This window comes from Eschrichtius robustus, chromosome 13, assembly GCF_028021215.1.
Source record: "Eschrichtius robustus isolate mEscRob2 chromosome 13, mEscRob2.pri, whole genome shotgun sequence".
Taxonomy (NCBI): Eukaryota; Metazoa; Chordata; class Mammalia; order Artiodactyla; family Eschrichtiidae; genus Eschrichtius; species Eschrichtius robustus.
Genome location: NC_090836.1, coordinates 103549209 through 103571591, shown reverse-complemented (window position 1 = coordinate 103571591; position 22383 = coordinate 103549209). Strand labels below are relative to the sequence as shown.

General features: G+C 60.2%; 1 protein-coding gene and 1 non-coding gene across 4 annotated transcripts in view; one reads left to right on the top strand and one right to left on the bottom strand.

The window, feature by feature from the left end:
- Positions 1–19200, bottom strand: part of GRAMD4 (GRAM domain containing 4) — a 78400-nt gene extending 59200 nt beyond the window's left edge. Inside the window, exon 1 of one of the 3 annotated variants that reach the window (XM_068560449.1) lies at positions 19060–19200. In XM_068560449.1, coding sequence (XP_068416550.1) covers positions 19060–19088 — 29 coding nt within the window. In that variant the 5' untranslated portion in view covers positions 19089–19200. The remainder of the gene's footprint in view (positions 1–19059) is intronic. The other 2 variants (XM_068560451.1, XM_068560452.1) reach the window with 2 other exon arrangements.
- On the top strand, positions 7538–7610 carry TRNAG-UCC (transfer RNA glycine (anticodon UCC)). Its single transcript has one exon. It is a non-coding gene; the product is annotated as a tRNA-Gly (tRNA).
- Positions 19201–22383: the final 3183 nt, after the last annotated feature.

Genomic DNA, 22383 nt, shown 5'->3' with positions numbered 1-22383 from the left:
GTAAACAGCAAGCTGTGCTGGTGCCTTAAAGTTAAGATGAGATCTGCAATCATCCACCTTATTGGCTATTCCATGGGGAGAAAGCACCGCTGGTAGCAAGATGCACCGGGGATTCTCCTAAATCAGTCTCAAGAGGAAGTCCCCATGTGGGGAGAGCCTTCGGACACTCACTTTTCTACAAAGGTAATTAAAGCAAAGCGTGCACTTGCTCCGGGAGAACAATCGTGGCCGAATCCATCAGCCTGTGTGGCTACGATACTTTAGGCGGCTGACCTGTAGAAACGTTTTAGTCCCCATCTTCCAGAGAACTGAGCAAATACGTTAAGTGCAGGTTACAGCACTAGGTGACGTTAACTCTTAAAAAGAATAAATAACCCCAAGCACAACCATGAAGATAATGGCTCACGGTGTGAAAAGCCAATGGCCGTCTGCATCCTACATAATTAATGATGCAACTACCAACGCACACAGGCACTGAAACAGCCAGCCCCAGCCCCACCTGCTGCCACAGGTCCCAACAATCCACTCCCTGTGTGCTAGGGACCCACTACGTGTCGGGACGTCCGCACCGGACCCCACACCTCAGCTGGTCCCATCCCCACGCTGCCCGTCACAGTCCCCGGGACCCTCTTCCTGCCCAACACGCCCACCACCCCCGGGGGCTGCAGAGCACTGGGCCGCCGGCGCCCCCCGCCCCCCAGCTCACAGCAGACCCTCCCCACCGGCCTTCAGGTGAGAGCAGTCTCACCTTCCCGGGACACACCTCCCTGGGCTCAGGCCTCTGGCCCATTTACTCCACTCCAGGCCTGGAATAGCCCGCACAGTTGATAAGGACACGGGAGGGGAGGGGGAGGGGGAGAGGGGAGGGGAGGGGGAGGGGAGGGGAGGGGGAGAGGGGAGGGGAGGGGAGGGGAGGGGGAGAGGGGAGGGGAGGGGAGGGGAGGGGAGGGGAGGGGGAGAGGGGAGGGGAGGAGGGGAGGGGAGGGGGGAGGGGAGGAGGGGAGGGGAGGGGGAGAGGGGAGGGGAGGAGGGAGGGGAGGAGGGGAGGGGAGGAGGGGAGGGGGAGAGGGGAGGAGGGGAGGGGAGGGGGGGAGGGGAGGGAGGAGGGGAGGGGAGGGGGGGAGGGGAGGGGAGGGGGAGAGGGGAGGGGAGGAGGGGAGGGGAGGGGGGGAGGGGAGGGGAGGGGGAGAGGGGAGGGGAGGGGAGGGGAGGGGGAGGGGAGGGGAGGGGGAGGGGAGGGGAGGGGAGGGGGAGGGGAGGGGAGGGGAGGGGGAGGGGAGGGGAGGGGGAGGGGAGGGGAGGGGAGGGGAGGGGGAGGGGAGGGGAGGGGAGGGGGAGGGGAGGGGAGGGGAGGGGGAGGGGAGGGGAGGGGAGGGGGAGGGGAGGGGAGGGGAGAGGGGAAGGGGAGGGGAGAGGGGAAGGGGAGGGGAGAGGGGAGGGGAAGGAGAGGGGAGGGAAGGGGAGGGGAGGAGAGAGGGGAGAGAGGAGGGCAACTCCTGTTTCTGACATCAGGTATTCCTGCCCCTCAGAGGAGCTCAGCGCTGTGCTGCTCCCCCCCCATCGGACCACAGGGTCTCCCCAGCCACCCCCTCCCACTCTACAGTTGAGGGTGTGGCCTTCTGAACAGGCTCCTCCCCCAGGCTGTCCCCCTACAGCTCAGCTAACCAGAACCCCACCATCTGCCCCCCCCCCCCAGCAGCCTGAATCCAGCCTCAGCAAAGCATAGCAAATCAGACCCAAACCAGCATTTCACCTTAAGAAGGGGGCGGGGGTAGGGCTTCCCTGGTGGCGCAGTGGTTAAGAATCCACCTGCCAATGCAGGGGACGCGGGTTCAAGCCCTGGTCAGGGAAGATCCCACATGCTGTGGGGCAACTAAGCCCGTGCGCCACAACTACTGAGCCTGCGCTCTAGAGCCCCCGAGCCACAACTACTGAGCCTGCGTGCCACAACTACTGAGCCCACGCACCTAGAGCCTGTGCTCCACAAGAGAAGCCACTACAATGAGAAGTCCGCGCACCGCAAAGAAGAGTAGCTCCTGCTCACCGCAACTAGAGAAAGCCCGCACACAGCAACGAAGACCCAATGCAGCCAAAAATAAATAAATTAAATAAATTAATTAAAAAAAAAAAAAAACAGAAGTAGGGGAGGGACACTTACAGGGTCTCCTGTCAGGATGCACTGCAGACAAGGTTCTATTCCTTGTCTGATTAGAATCGTCAGGCAACAAAAACCGATGAGCAAGATAAAGGACCCCCCCCACACCCACGTCCCTGGTCTCCACTTACCAGAGCAGAAGAGAACCAAGCATCTCGCTAGAATTTTCATCAAAGTCTGACCATAACAACACTGTCACTGCCAAACCCTTAATGAACTAAAAACCATAACTCATCAGAACATACCACGTTCCACTGCATCCGAAAAACAAGCTGTGAAAGCAGATAAAATGGATAAAAACTTACATTTCATATAAACTTGCCCCAGAACAATAACCTGCAAATAAAGCTGTACTTGTTTTCGTCCTCATTAAAACCCTGCCAGGAACCACCTGAAACCCCGAGAGCTCACTCAGTGGGGTTCCTCCAGATGGAAGAGCCCAGCTCAGCGCGTCACCCCACTCCCACACGCGGTGGAGGCTCCAGATCACTTCTCTTTGGGAAAACCCAACATCCCACGGAAACAAACCCTCACAGAGCTTTGCCTGCGCAGGTCTCCTGCCAGGATCAGCACGCCAAGAGCATCAAAGGAACCCTCTCCTGCTGGAGCCCTCCTGGTCCGCAGCCAAGGGGCCCCAGGGTCTGGCCCTGGATTCCCAGGGGAGGGCAGGACCCTTCGAAAGCAGGCGTGCAGACCTGGCGTAACCAGAAAAACACGTTGGCAACACGGAGAAGGGTGGTTTCCAGTCCCACCCCGGGGTGGTAGCTGAGCCGATCCTGCAGCATCAGGAGGCCTCAGTGACAGTGGAAAAGGCCCGGAGATGACAAAGCAATGCCGCCTCTGGGGCCTAACCTCCCAATTCCAAAAGGGAACAAAATCCCATCAACTGGTTCAGCCGAGAAGTGAGGAAGAACCCGGAAGTCCCTGCCAAGCACACACCCCCCACGGCCCCAGAAGGCCCGGCTGCACCCCCAAAGGAGAGGGGTGAGGCTCCCTCAGTTACCACACACGTGCTGTGGCAGGTGGCCCACTACCCTGCAGGAAAGGCCGCCCTGACGTCCGTCACCCCACCACACTCACACCTGTGCAAGCTGGCAGCTCTGGCCTCATCACCGCGATATAACAGGTAAGACTCCAAGCCTGTGTCTCTTCCTGGGGAGCTGGGCCGGGCACCTGGCGGCCTCCTGGCCAGGCCAGGGAGAAGCAGCAGAGGGGAAACTGCAGCTACCCGGCCCCCGACCTCCCCTCAGAGCGCTGGATCTGCACACAGAGGATCCCCACCAACTCCACAAAGAGCCCCACCAACTCCACAAAGAGCCTTTCCCTCAAGGCCATCCACCTGGGACGCCGGCTCAGCCCACAGGGCACGGGAGTGGCCGCCAGGCGGGCTCATCCTTCCCCGCTGTGAGGCCCCTAGGCTATCCGCTCCTCCCCCCCCTGCCATGAGCTCGAAAAGGGGGCACAGGATTTAATGGCTGCTGGCTGTGGACAAGTGGCCACTCACCCCTCACCCCTGTCGGGCAGGGCGGCGCCTGCCTGGGCAGTGCGGGCTGGGGGTTCTCTGTGCACAGGGGCAGGGGACCCCCGATGGCACAGGGGACAGTCAGCCAGAAGAGCTGCTCCCCTGGCGACTGCCTGGGTGACTCTGGCTGGGGGTGGACACAGGGAGGGGGCGGGGTGCGGAGGCGGGAAGAGGGGCCTCCATGGCCGTGCCAGCGGCTGAGCCTCCTGACGGGAGCTGGTTTTCCTCTCAGGTTCCCCACTCTGGGACCCCGGCGCCTCCACCAGACCCGGATCGTCCCGGGCATCACCACCTCCCTTCCCAGAAAGGCAGGCAGCACCGACCGGCCCCGCCACAAGATGAGCATCCGTGGTGGGAAACCCTTCACTAAAGGCAGATCCACAGCCCAGGACACTGGAGTCAGAAGAGACACCCCCCCCCACAAAGCAACCACATGAAAGCCCTGTCCCAGTGGCCGGTCCCCCAGATCACCGCTCACGCTGTCCTGGAACCCTCTCTGCCCCGTCCCGCACCTTCCCTGACACTTGCAAACTCACCCTCTGCACCTGCCGCCTCAGTCCCCAGGTGCGGGCAACACACCTGCGTACGCATCTCTGGGCTGAAGGGCACGTCCCTCTGCGCTTGCTTTGCGGGCCCCACCGGGCGGGGGCGAGGACGCGCTTCCCTGGAAGCTTTGCCTCTTGACGGCCCCCCAGGCCCCCATGACACCCCAACGCGGCCAGGTGTGCAGGGCCCCCAACCTTCCCCTCCTCTCCCAGGACCAGGGCAGCCCCAGCCTCTACCACCAGCCCTGACCTCCTCCCCGGGCCATTTCTACACCTGAAACCTCTGGAAACACCTGCCCTCCCTGGGCTGATCCCCAGAGGTTCCTCACCACCCCCAGGGAGGCTCTACCTCCGAGAGGCCAGGAGCCTTCCCACTCACCCCCCCCCCCACTCTCCTCTGGCTGCTTCTGGCCTCTCCCCTACACCCCACACGTGCCTGAACACACCTGGTCCCTCGTGCGCTTCCGTACCTGCTCTGGCCTACAATGTTCTTTATCATCATCCCACCTGCTCTGCCCAGACCATGTCCACCAGTCCTTCAAGATTCAATCAGAAGGAGAGGGGCCGGGAGCAGGACCCTCCAGGGACCAGTCAGACCCCAGGGATGAAGCAGCGGTACTGAGGCAGCGGGGTGTCGGCCCGAGGAAGGCACATGAGGAAACGAGGGAGCTGGAGCTGGTGATCACGGGCACGGAGGCTAGGGGTGCACAGCTGAGATCTCGGGCTCAGTGATGGGGGTGATCAGCAAGGCCCCAGCTTGTGCTTCGGTGGTGAACTCGAGGGTGCCTGTTACATTAAAAATAACTAAACAGGACTTCCCTGGTGGCACAGTGGTTAAGAATCCGCCTGCCAATGCAGGGGACACGGGTTCGGGCCCTGGTCTGGGAAGATCCCACATGCCGCAGAGCGACTAAGTCCGTGAGCCACAACTACTGAGCCTGTGCCCTAGAGCCGGTGAGCCACCAACTACTGAGCCCACGTGCCACAACTACTGAAGCCCGCGTGTCCCAACTACTGAAGCTCACGTGCCTAGAGCCCGTGCTCCACAAGAGAAGCCACTGCAATGAGAAGCCCGCGCACCACAACAAAGAGTAGCCCCTGCTCGCCACAACTAGAGAAAGCCCGCGTGCAGCAACAAAGACCCAAAGCAGCCAAAAATAAATAAACTTTTTTTAAAAAAATAACTAAACAGACAAGAGGCTCCTGCATGACCAGTGAAGGCTGCACACCATGACCCAAGGACTATGGCTTCTCCAATTCGATGCACCTGAGGTCCAAAAATATGAAAAAAAAGAAGATTCAGCCTGTACGTCTCCCCTTAAACGTCTGCTCCAAGCCCACATATGCTGCTCTGGAAACTCGGCCACGTAGGGCGGCGCCAGCCCCACACCTGCCTCCCTGCCCAGGGATGTTCCTCTAAGGGACACTGCTGGCATCCAGCAACCTGCCCTCCGCAGGCGGCGGCCAAGCAGCTAAGAAGCCCCAAGAACATGTGCTAAATGGACAAGAGCCACAAATCCCTCTCCTGCGCCATCTGAAGCCTCGCGTGAAGAGCGCACAAAACCGGGCGCACCTGCGGTGAAGCTTCTGGCTGAACCTGAGGTTGAGGGGAGAAGGAGCTGGCAGGTGGAAGTCCAGTCACGGCTCCTCCGCCTCAAGTCAGAATTCACGGGGACGTTGTCAACATTTGTTCCAAAACATTGACCTTCTGCTCTTGGTGAAGAGAGAGGGTCTGCAAATCAGTCAACAAGGTTTCCAGGTTTCTTCGGCACAAACAGTATCTTCAAGCATTTGAGAACAGTGAAGATAAAATCAATTCCTTTATGTTTTTTGTTCCAATGATTTCTTTTTTAAAAACCTACATGGAGAGAGTTCTAATTTAGGTTATGTTGGTGCACAAAAAAATTCCCAGAGTAGGGTTCATATCTTCTAATTATACAGAATTTAGGACAAAATATTCATGCAAGTGATTCTGAAATACTTTATAAATAGGTCAAAATAGGCTCTCTTTATTGCCAAGAGTTTTAAACTCAGCCCAGCAGGGCCAGCCTCTATATGCAGAACCAGCGACAGGCAGGAGGCCAGCAGCACCCTCCGTGGTGCTGGCCACATCCTGGGAGAGCGGGTCGGGCCGGCTGAGAACCTGCCTGACACTACTTTGTAGAAGCCAGTGGACGGGCTGGTCCCCGTAAACATAAGTGGGGGAATGCAAAGACTCTCCGGATGGAAACCTGCTTTGAACTCGAGTCTCCTGCTGGTGTAGGACGACGCAGCTCCTCCCTGGTCTGATCCGATCCAATCCAAGCGAAGGGTGAAAACGTTCAGGAGAGAAGCCGAGCCCAGCCCGTCCCCAGCTGTGAGTGACCGTCCCCAGCTGTGAGTGACCGCCCCAACTGTGAGTGACCGTCCCCAGCTGTGAGTGACGGTCCCCAGCTGTGAGTGACCGCCCCCAGCTGTGAGTGACCGTCCCAGCTGTGAGTGACCACCCCAGCTGTGAGTGACCGTCCCCAGCTGTGAGTGACCGCCCCAGCTGTGAGTGACCGTCCCCAGCTGTGAGTGACCGTCCCAGCTGTGAGTGACCGTCCCCAGCTGTGAGTGACCGCCCCAGCTGTGAGTGACCGTCCCCAGCTGTGAGTGACCGAGTCAGTGTGAGGCTGGGGCTCAGCATCCTCACTACGGCTCAGTGCAAACAACTCACTTCACTAATTTTAATCACACAATTAAGTGGTCAATTATCAAAGATACACACTTGCGAAACTTAAAAGGAGACGGATGGTCAACTCAAGTCGGCGGGGTGGGGGGGGGTGGGAGGAGTGGCGCTGGGCCTCGGGGGACAGCCATCAGCAGGCTCCCCTCAAACGCGCCCCGGTGCCTTAGGCCAAGCGCTGGGCACACGGGCATGAGTGAGCCGTTCCTGTCGGCCCTCACGGAGCCCACAGTTACACTGCCCGGTCGATGCCAACAGACCCTCCCCATCCCTCCATGGCCATGGCTAACTGCAGGTTGCAGGGCCGGGCGGCGGGAAGGAACTCGGGACTCGTGGGGGACCTAACCACGGACGTCAGCCTGGGCCCTGCTTAGCTTTGCTAAACGTGGAGTCAAACCACCGTCCCTTTGCTGATGCAGCAGCAGTTAAGTCCTGAATCGGAGAACGCAAGAGGAAGAGGGATTTCATGGCCACGTTGGCCCTGGAAGAGGGAGGACATGCCAGGGAAGCAGTCACCTGCCCGGGGCCGTCAGCTGCAGGCACCCGGCTCCCATTCCCGGCCCCTGCCTTCTCCAGCCGCTTTTCTAAACTGGAAGCCTTGCGGGACTTCCCCGGTGGTCCAGTGGTTAGGACTCTGCGCTTCCACCGCAGGGGGCGCGGGTTCGATCCCTGGTCGGGGAACTAAGATCCCATGTGCCACGTGCAGTGCAGCCAAAAAGTAAAAAAATATAAATAAATAAATAAACCGGAAGCCTCGCCATCATCCTCAGCTGTCCTCGCACAGAGGCTGCGGACCTCTCCCACCCCTATGCCCCGAGTCCAGGCCTCTCCCCCACAGCTGGCCCGCGCTTGTTTCTCCCTCCCCTCCCCCACCAAGCTGCGTCAGCCAGGCCAGTCCTAAGCAACAGCAGATGCCCACCGACCGGCATCCGCAGCGGCAACCCCAGGCCCGGGTCACATACACAGTGACAACGATGTCCCAGCCCCCCAGGGTCACCTCCCCTGGGGGTTAAGGAGTGCCCCACCCCCCCTCCCCCCAGCGCCTTCTCAGCTCTCCGGAGGTGTCCTGCAGCTCCTGGAGAGACACACATGGCAGACAGAAAGGCACGGGACAGGCCTCCCAGGACAGGGCGGGGAATGGTCCCCGTGCCCCGAGAGCTGCGTGGGCCAGACTCCCCACTCAGTCCCGCCTGCCTTGGGAAGGAACCAAGGGCCCGAGGCCTGTGCAGGCCACCAAGGGTGGTGGAGACACCTCAAGGCCCTGCTGAATGCCAGTGGCTCAGCTACCCAGGCCACAGTACGTGGGTGACGGTGGCCTTTAGAATCACCCAGCCTCGCTGGCCCAGGCCTGCCCTCAAGGAGCTCAGGGTCTAGTGCGGGAGACCCATCCCCACACATTACATGCCAGGCGGCGGGGCTGGGTAAGGGGCTCAGGGAGGTCTGGCATGTGCAACCGTAGAACCCGGGTGTTGAGGGAACAGCCTCCCTGAGGGGTGCAGGAGGTGGTGAGGCCCTCAGGCACACACATGGAGGGGGTGGGCCACCCAGAGCCCTGAGCAGTGGGCCTGGCGCAAAGGGTTAAGGGTCCACGTGCGGCCCACAGGTGCGTATCAGGGAGGACAGCTTTGACCTCTGAAAACACTTAAATAAACCCGAGGAGAGGGCAGGCGGGCCATGGAAAAGGGCGTGGGCCCTGCGGGCAGCGAGCTGCCAGCCACTTACTTACTGGGTCCCCCCGGCCCGACTCCCACTTACTCATCTGCAAAGTGGGGACCAGGTGGCCCTTTCCGGGGTGGCAGCCACCCACGTACATCCCCTGGCACCCAGAAGTGTCCAGATACCAGCAACCGGGCTCATCCTCTCCCCGGGGCATCCTCAGACAGCCCTCCCTTGTCCCCCAACCAGCCCAGTCCTGCCACACTGTCCCTGTGGGCCACGTGAGGCAGGGTCCCCGACATCCAGGGCTTACCTCCCTTCCCCATCCCGGGAGCATCTCAAGATGGCCAATTCTCCAAACGCAGAGGCGGCCACATCAGGTGGGAAGCCGTTCCAGAGCTTAGACAGTGGCTGGCGAGAGGCCAGGTCTCTCCTTTTCCTGCTTCCAGCCCGCCCGCACACAGCAGCACAAACCCCAGCCTGCAGAGAACCTGTCCGGCCGGCCTCTCACCAACGCAAGCGGGACCTCAACCTCCCTTCCTGACGCTGCCAGCACGCCTTCCCTCACCTGTGGTCACCAGGATTCCCAGCCCTGCTCCCTCCCCCACTCCCTCCTTCCGCCCTCCCCACCTGCCAGCAGATGAGGGTCGCGGGGGCACATGTCCTGGGGCCCGCCCACCCTGGGAGTCACAATCCTAGATGTCCAGCTTAGAATGTGATAGCCCATCGCCTTGCCCCCCAGACCGGCGCTGGCCCCCTTCCCCCAGGCCCTCCCAGGAGGGACACAGGCTGCCAGGGCGGGAGCAGCGGGGACATGGTGGCTCCTCCAGCCCTGCCTTCCCTCCTGTCTATGGGCCAGCAGCTCCGCCCGCCCCCCCACCCTCGTGCCCAGGGCCTTCTGCCTGCTGACTCACATTTCACTTCCTCTCCCCCAAATGTGCTCAGCGGCAAAGAAGTCACACATCTGCAGCCTCCACCGTCGGGCAGGCTGGGCGCTAAGAAGCAGGATGACCGCCAGTGAACCACACTCCTTTAAACTCTACTTCCCGGTCCAGCATCCTTGGGTCCCAGTGGCCACCCCCCACGCCGTCCTCCACTCTTAGGGGCTGACGTATCCACGCATCCCCCGGCTTTCTTAAGCAGTGGCTGTGGAACAAAACACTGCTTTTCCTCCTGATCCAGGATGGGCTCAGCATGCTTGCGATGGGCTCGCCCAACAGGACAGGGCCGGGCAGGGCCTGGGGGCACGCCACCGCTGACCGCCCTCCGCAGGCAGCACCGGCCACAGGTCCTCAGGGAGGCCTCCTGTCCAGCCCATCTGTCTCGTTCCTGACCTTCCTCTCTGGATGGACTAGGGAAAGGGCTGCAGACGCCAGCCCCTGGACACCTAACCTGGATGCTGAAGCCAGCACAGGACCCCAAGGACATGCCCGGGGGGTCTGGGAGGAGCGCACAGCCAGGCCAGCAGGTGGCCTCCCGCAGGGCAGGTGAGCCTCACTCCCAGGCAGGCCCGCCCACCGAGCCCCAAGCCAGCCCCACCCCCCCGCTTCCTTAGGGCTCCCCTCACAGGACCAGGGGAGACGGGGTACCACCTCGGTGAGGCCCCAGCCCCACAGCAGGGAATCGAGGGCTTTCAGGATGCTGAGCCGAAAGCCTGAGCTGGGGGCAGGACAGACAGCCATGCGTCCCATGGCTCCCCCAGCGTGGCCCGGAGCCCAGACCTGCCCCAGCAGAGGTGTGGCCACCGCCAGCTGGGCCTCCAGGAGTCTTGGACAGGAGATGACCTTTGATAAACTGAGCCCACGCCAGCCCCAGCTGGTCCCAGGGAGGGCGGCATGGCGACCCACACGTGTAGACAGTACCGTGTGAGCAGCACCTCCCCACAAGTGTAGACGGCACAGTGTACACGGCACCTCCTCACACGCACAGAGGCGGTGCAGTCAGCACGGCAGCTCCCGCCACTGCTCCGTCACCTGTGGGCCACTCAAAGCGACAGCCATCGTGGGTGCCACCCTCAGAAACCCGGAACCTGGCCCACGACACATGGCACACAGGAACCCAGGCGCCAGACCAGCTGCTGAGGCCCAGCCGGTGTCCCGTCCACTGACCGCCCCCCCCCCCTCATTTTATCTCAAAAGGGCAGGAGCACAAGGGACAACCGCGGTTCCAGGCGTCTTCCGAGCCCCCCCAGGTGGCCGCCCCTTTCCTCTGAAGCACAAACCCAGCAAAGCCCCGCCCGTGGCTGCTCTCAGGTCTCCTCGGCCCTGGGTCCAGGGTGCCCGCCCCCTGCCCACCAACTCGGCCCTAAAACGGTGGGCACCTTGCCTCTCACCGTCCCACCTGCTCAGAAGCCTTCAGCTGAAGCCCTCGCCGCCCCCAGACCCCACACACGTGCGGACGGAAACGGGAGCCGGCATAGGTCCCCGAGTGAACCAGAGCAGAACTCGCCCAGTTCTCTCCTTTCCAGAAATGAACCCGGCCTCAGTGCTCCACCCCTGCTCCACAGAACCGTGGTCGGAGGCTGCCCCTCCCCGCTGCAGCGCGAGTTCCCAGGTTGGGGGAACTCACAGGCCAGGATCTGAATCAAAGATGCACCTGAGCTCCAAACGGTCCCGCCGGCAGCCTTCCTCCTCGTGCCGCCGAGGCCGGGCCTCCAGGGTGTGTTCAAAGCCAGCCCCGCTTTCAGATTTCAAAGGGGTGCCACGTCTGTGCCCATCCCCACAGGCCTGGGGTGACCAGGCACAGCAAGGAGCCCCCCAGTTCTCTTTTTCTCTCCTTGCAGGTCACAGACCTTCTCAGGGAGGCGGTGGCCCCCCCAGCCTCTGCAGGGCCCGGGCAGAGAACACCTATCAGCGCCCGTTCCAACAGCACAGCAAGAACCCAGGGGAGTAAGAAGGAGCCACACATGCACACAGCACTCTGGCCCGTGAAGCCACTTCCCAGGGGGCGGGGATAACAGTCTGATCCTGCTCTGCAGCTACACTGGAACTGAACGATCACGTAAACGATGGCAAATGGGGGGAGCCCAGTTTCCCACGGCTGGAATGGAAACTGGTCAACGAGAGAAGCAGGATCCACACGGTAATGACTACAGATTATACCACTAGGATGAACTCACATCTCACTTAATACACTACTTAATGTATCAACACAGACGGTTACACACAGAAGTACTTACAGACGTGTGCATATCCACAGTGTGCATTTCTGCTCTGCCAGCAGAGAGGGCCCAGAGCAATGAGACCCCAGTAGCTACGAGCACACCCAGCGCCCAGATCTTGGTTTCTAAAACCATACTCCGGTAAAAGCAACCAGGCTCCTGGGAGAACTGGCTGATTCTAGGGCTTGGGAGCATCCATAGTGCCAGGAAGTGAGGATGTGTCCACATCGTCCCACATGATGGGAGCACGTCAACTGAACTCAGGAACCACCTGAACGAGCTCCCAGCGGCCAAGGCTGGAACAATCTGACCAACAAAATAAGTAAAGTGGGACTGCACTGTTTACTCAAAGTATAAAATAAGGAGACATGAATCCACACTGACGTAAAACATGACTGAATAAATTGATAAATGGGGGAGAAGAGACAAGTCTCCCATTCAGAAGATTCCAAATCGTTTATAGGCACCCCACCCTCAAACCCCTTACGTGTGGGCTGCACGTCCTGACTTCCTTCCAAGGAGGACAGCATGGACAGACGGAAAAGAGTAAGTTTACATCAGCCAGACGACCTAGGCCAACATCACAGCGATCAGTGCCCTGATGGGATGGGGTGAGGGCTCTTCACCTCTGTGATCTTCCTCCCAAAATCCACGACCCCAGTCTAACCCAGAGAAAAACATCCAAATTCCAGCAGGGTGTTTCCAACTGTCCAAATTCCAGTGGAGAGGGATCTACAATGTCTCTAATATTCCTCAAGACTATCAAGTCATCAAAAATAAGAAAAGTCTGAGAAACTGTCCCAGCCCAGAGGAGCCGAAGGAGACTAAATGTAGTATGGTGTCCTGGGGTAGAAAAAGGACATTAGGTGAAAACTAAGAAAATCTGAATAAACTACAGACTTCAGTTAATAATTGTCGATATTGGCCCATTAATTAATTATAACAACGTTCCACACTAAAGTAAAATGGTAATAATAAGAGAAACCGTGGGGAGGGACAGATATATGGGAATTGTGTTTTCTTTGTAATGTTTCTGTAAGTCTAAAACTGTCCTAAAAAGTACAGTCTATTATTAGGAAAAAAAAAAAAAGGAAAACAAAACCAAAAACCCAGCCTGCCACCCAGTGTGGGGCGTGGTGGGCAGGTAGGGCAGAGGTGGGGCGGGCAGGGCTCAGCTCACTCAGCAGCCCTGCCTGAACGTCCAGGATACCCAGAGCCAGACCCGGGCCTGCCCTTGAGGTGATCCAGAGGACACAGACAGTACAGTTTCAAAGTCAAGTGATCACACAGTAACAGAGGGATAATCAAGGAAGAGAAATAGTGGGGCAGCCAGTAAGAGAGCCCCATGGGACTTAATGCCTCACAAACACACCATCCCCCCATCTGCAACCATTCACCCCCCGACACTGTCTCCAACGAGGCCAGCCAGGAATCAGATGAAAAGCAGGGCCCCTGTTCTCCAGGAGCTCAGAAGGCAGGCGGGTAAACAGAAGATCACACAGGATGACAGGCACAAGGGCCCTAACCCTGGGGGCATGGGAAGGCTAGGAGGGCTTCCAGGAGGAGGTGACTTGAGTGCAGCTCACATAAATGGTAAGTGTGCCAAAGGCCACTGAAAATGAGTCACATGAAATGGCTCATGGTGCCAGCACAGAGTTCTCAGACAGCCATAGCGACAGAAGGGGCCGCTATGAACTCTGACCCCGGGTGCCTGGTGATGCAAGGCGAGCTCACCAAGACTGGTGAGAAAGGTGGTCCAGGGTCACCTCGTGCTGGGGAAGAGGGGCCACACTTCAGAAGAGGCACCAAGCACAACTCTGTCACTACACGCTGCCACACGGTTGAAAATGCATCCCGCTAAGTGAAGGAAAGCAGAGCCAAATGTCCACAGAGCATACGATTCCTCTGATATGAAATGTCCAGGGCAGGCAAATCCATGGAGACAGAAAGCAGATTAGCGGTTGCCAGGGGCTAGAGGGAAAGAGAATGAGTGATTGCTAAAGGGGGTGATGAAAATGTTCTAAAATTAGATTGTGGTTATGGCTGCACAATTTTGTGGATATGCTAAAAGTCGGTGAATGGCACTTTCCATGGCTGGATTGCATGGTATGTGAACTGTACCTCAATAAAGACGTTTAAAAAACAAACGCACACCTCTCTCACTGCCCAGGCCTACCCCCGCCTTTGGGGAGCCTAGCCCCTCCCCTCCCCCAGCCCCCAGCTTAGCTCAGCTGCAGGTGGGCTCCCCCCAGCCAGGCCCCCAGGACCCAAAGCTGCTGGTCCCTGGAGGCCAGGCTGCAGAGTGGCCCCCGAGGGCAGAGCAGGGAGCGCCTCCATCATCCCTGCTCTGGGCTGCTCAGGACCAGGACAAGAGGGAGAGAGCCCCTGCCTCCACGGAGGACAACTACTGTGGGGGGCAGGGGGGCAAGTGAGGGGGGACTTCTATAAACGGGGTGCTGGGGGAGGCCTCCCCAGCAAGGCGGATGGAGCCGAGATGTGCCTGACACAAAGGTCTGCCATCCCTGGTACAGGTGTGCCCCGTACCGCACTCCATGCTGGCAGGCTGGGGAGGGCCTCCTGTGCCATGTACCCCGTGCCCACAGGGAAGGGCTAGAGGCAGCAGCCCTCTCCACCGATGCTGGGCACCTGACCACAAGAGGGGTGAGCGGTTTCCCTGGGGGTCCCCGGGCCACTGCAGCCCTCCATGGCGCCAGCACACCTAGTTCTCCCAGCACAGCTGAGCTGGGTTTGGCGGCACAGGGGGGCTCTGGATAGGTCCGCCCATCACCCCCCACCGCCCGATTCCCGAGGGACAGAGCAGTGGGGGCTTTCTGAGCGCCCTCACTTCACAGAGGGAGCGGTGCCCGGTGTCAGGTGTCTCTCTCCCCAGGTGTGGTCTGAGCTTCCAGGAGAGCCAGAGCCCTCACCCCGACAACAGCCAGGGCCACTCCACCCAACACCAGCCAGTGCTGGGGCGCACTGGCCCCCTTCGACTCTCCTCCTGGGGGGGAAGCTGCAATGGTTGGGCCTCCCCACCCAGGGCCTTCCTGGGGGAGGCAGTGCAGACGCGGCCAGCTCGGAGGCCTCTGGCTTCTATATTCCACACCAAGACCCTTGTTTCCCGGTGACCAAACGGAGGCCCAGAGGGGTTAAGCGTCCTGCCCAAGAACACACAGCAACAGACAAGGAGTTTTCTCCACTTAATCCCCCCTGCATACAGTACCCAGCTTAGGAACAGATACCCAGCTCTGCCACTCACCAGCCTGTGGCCTCTGGGAAGTTACTTAACCTCTCTGTGCCGACGGAGCTAATAATAGCACCGACCTCCAGCTGTTATGAAAATCAATCATCTAAAGTGCGTGGCATGCCATCAGGCCCAGGGTAAGAGACGCTCTTGCTATTAGCACACGTTTGATGGCAAAGAGACTTCTCATCATGACTGTAAATTTACTTCTGTTCCTTATACAAACCCCCAGAAATTCAACTGATTATCAGGGAGGCAGTGAGGTTAAGAGCACAGCCTTTGTTGCCAAACAACCCGAGTTCCGATCCCAGCTCTGCTACTTAACTAACTGGGGACTGAGGCCAGCCGCCTGCCTCTCTGGGCCTGTTTCTGCCTCTGCAGGACGCATGAAAGTGGAGGTTGTGAGGACCATGAGAGGCAACGCGTGAAAGACACTTAGCACCACGCCTGACACTATACTGAGTGATTTCTACTACTGTTAATTTTTTTCGTTTGGACAGGCCAGTACTTCCTGTCTGCCGGTGTAACCACAGGGGGCCTTAATCACATGGCTTAAACATAATCACAACCCTGGTTATAACTCAAATGCCAAATGATCTTAATAACCTTTAGATGGCGACCGTCATTAGTGGTGAATTACAGTCCAAAGTCTCTGCCCGACTCCTCCGTACAAGGCACATGCAGACCCCAAGGCTCAAAGAACACAGTTTTCTCTAATTAGGGAAACCCTCACTTTCTTGCTCCATCTCAATCAGTAAGAGAAGTCAGACGACCTGCCTTTAAGTTCTCAAGTTAACCAACTGCCTTCCTCCGTCAGCGGCCAGCTCTGCGCAGGTGGCCGGGCTGCCCCACACGCAGGGCTGGCTGTGCCTCAACCTCCATCCGCAAAACGCTCATCACCATCGAGGACCCAGGCCTCGCCCTCGTCCACCAGCCAGCAACTGAACTCTCAGCCCCTTCACAAAGGGTGTTTTCTAGATTCTGCCCAGGATAAAGACCCAATGAGAGCCCCCATTGCCATACCACCCAAAAGCCAAGGAAAAATCAGACCTAAACCCCTTGTAGTGCCTAAGGGCCCCCCAGCCGGCTTTCAAGCCCCAAGCAAAGGCGTTCTGAGTGCCACCTGAGTGGTCCCACTTGCACGTCCGGGCTGGTAAACAAACACAAGCTGCTCCCCTGGCAAGAGCATCTGTATTCCTATTACTCACTCTCACGGCCCACGTCTCATTACCCCCAATTCATTTTTCACTTCTTTAAGGGGAAGGATGCTCTGCTACATACCCCAAGGCTGTCAGCAGCCTCCGTAGGGAGCAGGGGCACTCGGCTTTTGACAAAGATGGCCTCCCTTCCTGCTGGCGACAGGAACAGCAGCCTCCAAGCAGGCCACACAGCCACCACCAGTGTCTTCCGTCCCAGCTGGCACACGCCCTCCACTGACCGGAGCTCCTGAGACGCTCAGCAAGTCCCCAGCACGGCCACTAGGCAGGAGCCCCCCATCCTGACTCACACAGCGGGCCAAACGCCACAGGCCCACAAGAAGGGAAACCAGCCTAGGTCCCCGAGAGGGAGTGGCCCCCAGAAATGGGGACCTGGCTGGAGCCACGCCGCTCCACAATGGGAAGCCCACTCCCACACAAAGCTCAGATACGACCGGCTTCAGGAGGGAAACTCCCAAACCGTGAAGCATGGGGAGCTGGAAGGGGTCCCCTAGGGCCCATGAGATGCCAGGGTACCAGTGGTACAACCACTAACATGGGTCACACCATGGAAACATCAGGGGAGCCCTTTGCTTCTCCGATTACATTGATTCCACGGAGATGCAGACTGGGCCTGGCACTGGTATCTCTGTCACATCTGTAACATCGCTCAGATACTCTGTTACAAACAGAAAATGCGCTTCAGGCTCGCACTCTCCCCTGGCAACTGCACTCTCACTAGAATCTAATAACACTTTGTTTTCACTGGGCCTGAACCACTATTCTATTCTATTGTACAGCAAAAGTGGTGATTCAGGAAAAACGGGCCTGATTCTCCTCGTTTCTAGCCAGTGAAGGTGAGGCCCGGGGAGGGCAGGGGAAGCAGAGGTCACTCGGAGCTGGCGACCATCGGGTTCCTGACACCCACTCTGGCTGGACAGATACGAGGAGCGCCTCACAGCCTGGCGGCTTGGAGAGACCACCAGGTTCTCCCTGCATGAAGGGCCCCCGCCCACCCAACTCAGTGGAAGACACAGACTAAAGCGGCCAGGGCCAAGCAAACCACACTTTGAGACCTTCCTGTACAGTTTCCAGGAAATGCCTTTCCCGAGTGCAGGCAGGCAGACAGCAAAGGGACAGGCCCTGCCCGTCCCCAGGCCGCACCTCTGGGACAGCCACACCCCATGAGCCGAGGCAGCCCACAGGAAAGAAGGGCGGAGAGGGGGGTGGCGCCGTCTAGAGGCTCCAGGGAACCTTCCCTCCTGGTCCCCAGGACCAAGCTGGCATCCCCGCCAATAGGAGTCCAGCACTGTCCAGCCTGCAGGTTCAAGACCCCTGCCCGTGGTCACAATGCTGCAGAAGGATCAACATCACAGCCAAGACAGAGGGAAGGACAGGCAGTCCAGGTCCCTTACCTGGGCCAGGCGGGGAGTTTTCAGAGGGGTTTGCAACAGGAAGGAGGGGCAGGTTTAATGAGGTCCCTGATCCGAGGGGTCGCAGCTCACATTGTGGGATGTGGTTCCATCCCAGCAGGGGACAAGGGCAACAACTGGAACACACTCACACAGGCAGACCGTGTGTCCCCAAAAGGGCCTGGGACACGCGGGGCAGAGTCAGGGAATCAACAGCCGCCAGGGGGCGAAGGGCACCGCTGGCCTCTCCAGGGTGTTCTGCTCTCTGCCCTGGGTGTGTCCAGTCAGGGAGGGGGGTGGAGGGGGGGGTCTGTATCACATCATCTAATCCTCTTGTCACCCCCCCCCCCGTTTACTGGTGGGGAAACTGAGGCATGAGACGGCTCAAGGCCTTCCTGCCCAAGGTCACCGAGCAGATGTGTGACGGAGGCAAGACTCCAAATTCCTCTCTTAACTATTGCACAGCCCTGCCCGTGCCAGGCCCAGGCCTGAAACTACCCCTAAGGCTGCGCTGCGATGAGAGCTGGGGCTCAGACGCCTCCATTTTTGTGGGGGGGGAGATGCTCAGAACTCTGTCTTTTCTCCCCAGCCTGCACTAGGAAGGCAAGAAGGGAACCCCATCCTGCAGAAGGTGTCGCCCAAACTGAATCCTCCCCGCCTCCGGAAATGCAGGGCTGGCAACAGCGCCAGGGTGGACTCAGCTTCCAGGGGTACCCCCTCAGGTCCATGGCCCTGGCGGGGGCCGCTACTCCTACTGCCAGAGCCTCCCTGCCCAGACAGGTGCAGCAGCCCGCCCGGCTCCGACTCTCCTCCCTCCGCCGGTGGTAGGCCAGGCCTGGACGGGGGTGCAGGGCCTGCTCTGGGCAGGCGGGGGCCCCGGGCTGGGAGCTGCTGCACTACACCTCTCCTCCATGCCTGCACGCGGGGCTGGGCCCCAGCAGAGCCCCACCAGCTAAAAGTCCCAAACAAAGGGAAAGGGGACAGGGCGAACGGAGGGGTGCGGGGAAGAGGACGAGCGCCCACAACTTTTTGGCGGGGTCGTCTCTGGGGTCGCAGCGGCCGGGGTCTCCCTCCTCCTCTCCTGTGTCCCCAAGGAGTGAGTCGCGAAGACGACATTTGCCGCGCCCGCCCGTGCCCCAGCCTGGCCGCGGTGACCCCCGCCCTGCCCACCACCACCACCCCATCTCAGGCCCCGCGCCCACGGGACGTCCTCCTCTCCCTGACCAGCCCGGCACAACGCGGGCCAGGAGACGCCGTGGCCGCGGCGCGCCCAGGCCAACGCGGGACCCGGGGGCGTGTATGCGGGGCGCGCCCGCGCGGGGCCCTGCTAGGAGAGCCGCTGGCTGCGGGCGCGGGGAGAGCGTGGCCGAGCGCGCCGGGTCGCGGCCCGGCCGGCCCCCGTGGGGAGCCTGTCCGTGTGTCCGGCGAGGTCCGTGTGGGCGTCCGCGCGCGCGCCGCTTACCCTGCGCGGAGATCGGGACCACCTCTCATCCACCCGCCGCCTCGGCGTCCCCTTCGCCAGCCGCCCAGCCGCGCTGCACCTGCCGCCCGCCCGGGAGCCGAGCGGCGCCGGGGAGCCCGGAGGAGGCGGCCCCGCGGGTCCCGGCCACGAGCGCGGAGGCGGCAGCGGCGGCGGCGGCGGCGGCGGCGCCAGGTCGCGCGCTCGCGTCCCGCTGTGCGGAGTCTGCGCGCCCCCCGCCCGGCCTGCGCAGCCGCCGCCCCGCCCCGCGCGCGCTCCGCCCCGCCCAACGCCCCGCCCACACGCCCCGCGCCGCCACGCCCAACGCCACGCCCCACGACCTGAGCTGGCAAGACCCGCGCCGCCCCGCCGAGCCTTAAAGGAGTCGCGCCCCTCCTTGTGCCGCCTCGGGGCAGCCGGCCCCCCCGGGCGCGGCCCCCTGCGGGGGCTCGCCTGCCCTGGCGGATTCGCACGCGAGAGCGAGCTGGGTCACGCGGCACCACCTTTGTTTGGGTGGCCCACGTGCGCCCCCGCCACCTACACCCACGCGCACGCGCGGCGTCTCCTCCGCGCGGCCGTCCGCTGGTTGCGCCTGCGGCCGCGCGGTCCGGCGCGTCTATAGGACGGACGCCACGGGCCTAGCCGCGCCCAGGCACGCATGCTGCCGTCACTTTATCCGCGGTCAGCTGGCCAGGCACCTCACGGGGGCCGCAGTTGGACCGCCTGAGGTTCAGAGCTGGGTCAAAGGCTGCTACCGGTGGCGACCACATCCCATAGGGAACCGCCTTTCCCGTGAAGCCACTCTTCGGCCCACCCAGGGGGAGGGTACCTGGAGCCTGCAGGGGGAGGGCAGGTGGGGTTGCACACACTCCCTCTAGACTCGAATGTGTAGCGGGGGCTGACCCTCCCCCACGCCCAGGGGTGCTCCCTGTCCTCAGGATCTGGGCCTCTTTCTCTGAATCGCACCTTTGTCACTCAAGGGAGCCCATCCTGCACGCTTCTACACGACTGCATCTCCCCGGCCACCGCACTGCGGGGCGGGGCGTTAGTAGGAGGAGGCAGCTTTAAGCCCACCCGCCCCCCACCCCTGCCCGGGTCTGGACGCGCGCGCGCCCCCAGAAGAACCCTGCACATTCCTTGGCTCCAGGACCAGGGGCTGTCTAGCTCACCGGTAGAAGGGACCACCATTCCAAAACCATAGGTCCTCATCCTGGGCTGCGGGCCCCACGATTAACTCCCCTCCCAGGTCTGACCAGGAGGATGGCTGCTGGAGCTTGGAGTGGGAGGACTGGGGAACCCAGAGAACATGGAAGGCCCCAAGGCTGTCTGTGCCCAGACTTATCAGCCACCCCTCCTCAGCTGGGTCCTCTGGGCTCTGCCCTGACGGTCCCATCTGCCTTACGTGTCTTCAGCCCAGCTCCCCTGCTCTGCCCCAAACCCAATGACCGTGGGAGTCCTACAGATACCTCCAGGAATCCGGAACTGAGCTACCCCCCGCCCCCTACCCCACTACCTAACCCACCTCCCAATCTCCTATCCAGTCCTCAAGGCTCCCAACTCAGGTGCTTCTGAAGCATTCCCTGGGGTAAGTGTCAACTGAAAAAATTTTGCACAACCTGAAAGTTGAGAATTATGTCTTCAGTTTTTTTGGCCATACCGCGTGGCATGTGGGATCTTAGTTCCCCAACCAGGGATGGAACCAGAGCCCCCTGCATTGGAAAGGCAGAGTCTTAACCACTGGACTGCAGGGGAAGTCACCAGGGATGGTAGCCTCTCACATAGCTCTGAGAGACTGTTCCAAAGAAGTAAAGGCAGGAGCCAGGATACATAGGAGTTTTTGCTGGGGGGAAAAAACGTAGTTGAACAACAAAGGATTACTGATAATCACAAAAAACAGGCATTTCAAGCTAATGATTTTAGTACTTTTCTACTTATGGGAAGAGGAAAGAGATTCATCTCATTGAAATCACTCCTTTCATATGCATCTTAACTATCTCGGGCCAGTGTCCTGTTTTTCTCCATCCTGAATCCCCTCAGGGTGCACCGTTGGGGGCAGGGGGCGTCTGGAGTGACTGATGGCTTGATGGCCACAGCATCCTTTGTTTACTGAAATGGCAGGTGACATTCTTTGTCCTCAAGATTTGGGGGCCTTCTATCATCCTCCCCCAGCCTGGGAAGGTAGACCTGATGAGTCTGGGTCAGAGGCAATCACTCAGGTGGGCTCCTAGCAGGAGGCCTTACCTCTCTGTGCCTCAGTTTCCTGACTGCAGAATGGGAGACCAAATGATTTCAGATTAAGGGAGCTAACGCACAAACGTGGGGTCTGTTTCAGGGGCGGCAGGGGTACCGTGGCAAGCTGTTGGCAGGACTGTCTCGTCCCCAGTATGAGAGCTCCGTTGGGTGGTCTGAGTTGCATTCATGCCCAGCGCCCCTGCCAGGACCAGGACCAGCTTCCAGACCCCACTGGTTCCTTCTCTGTCCTGGCCTGGAACGCAGCTTCCTGGCCTTATCTCTCTGCTCTCCAGGCAACAGGACTAGAGATTTTCCCAAACACAAGCTCAATTTTCCTGCCCGCAAGCCATTGTTCCTGCCACATCCTCCCAGGACCACCTTCCTTATTCAAACTCCACCCAGCCTGCAAGACCCAGCTCCACAAAGGCCCCCTCGCCAGCCTGGCCAGAAGTGGTCCCAGCCTCCCTTGCAGCCAGGGCCCTCGGGACTCCCCCACATGGGCCCCACCACCCCCTGCATCCATCACCCTGTTGTTGGTTGTGTTCTTGTCTTTTCCCCCAACTCTCCCCATCGACCCCCCTGGGGAAAGACCCAGATTATCCATGTGTGTGTCCCTGCCCCGCACCTCAGGACCTTAGCCAGTCTCTGTAATTGTCAGAGCCCTTTTGTTCACAGATGACAGAAACCCACCTCGAACAGCCCCAAAGGGGACCTCTTTGTTCCTGAAAGTAGCAAGTGCCGCGGTTGAAGTATTCACGCACAGCTACAAACCACAGCCCTCCACCCTAGCGGGGCACAGAGCGGGTGCCCAAGGAATGTTCTTGAACGAAAGGCCAGGACTAGGGGGACCAGGCAGGAGGCGGAGGGACCAGGGGAAGGGAAGAGGTTGAAGCATGTTTCTGGGGCCACCCCAGCATCCCTGACTTTCAGCCCAGCCTACGGACATTCGCTGGGCACCCACCCTGTACCTGACGCTGCTTGCGCTGTGCCTGCCTGGTTGACAGGCATGGACCAGATACACCCCAAAGTGGGGCACTTGACGTTACAGGGCGCCCACACCACCCTGCTTGGCAGCTCCTCAGAATCATCCTGTCC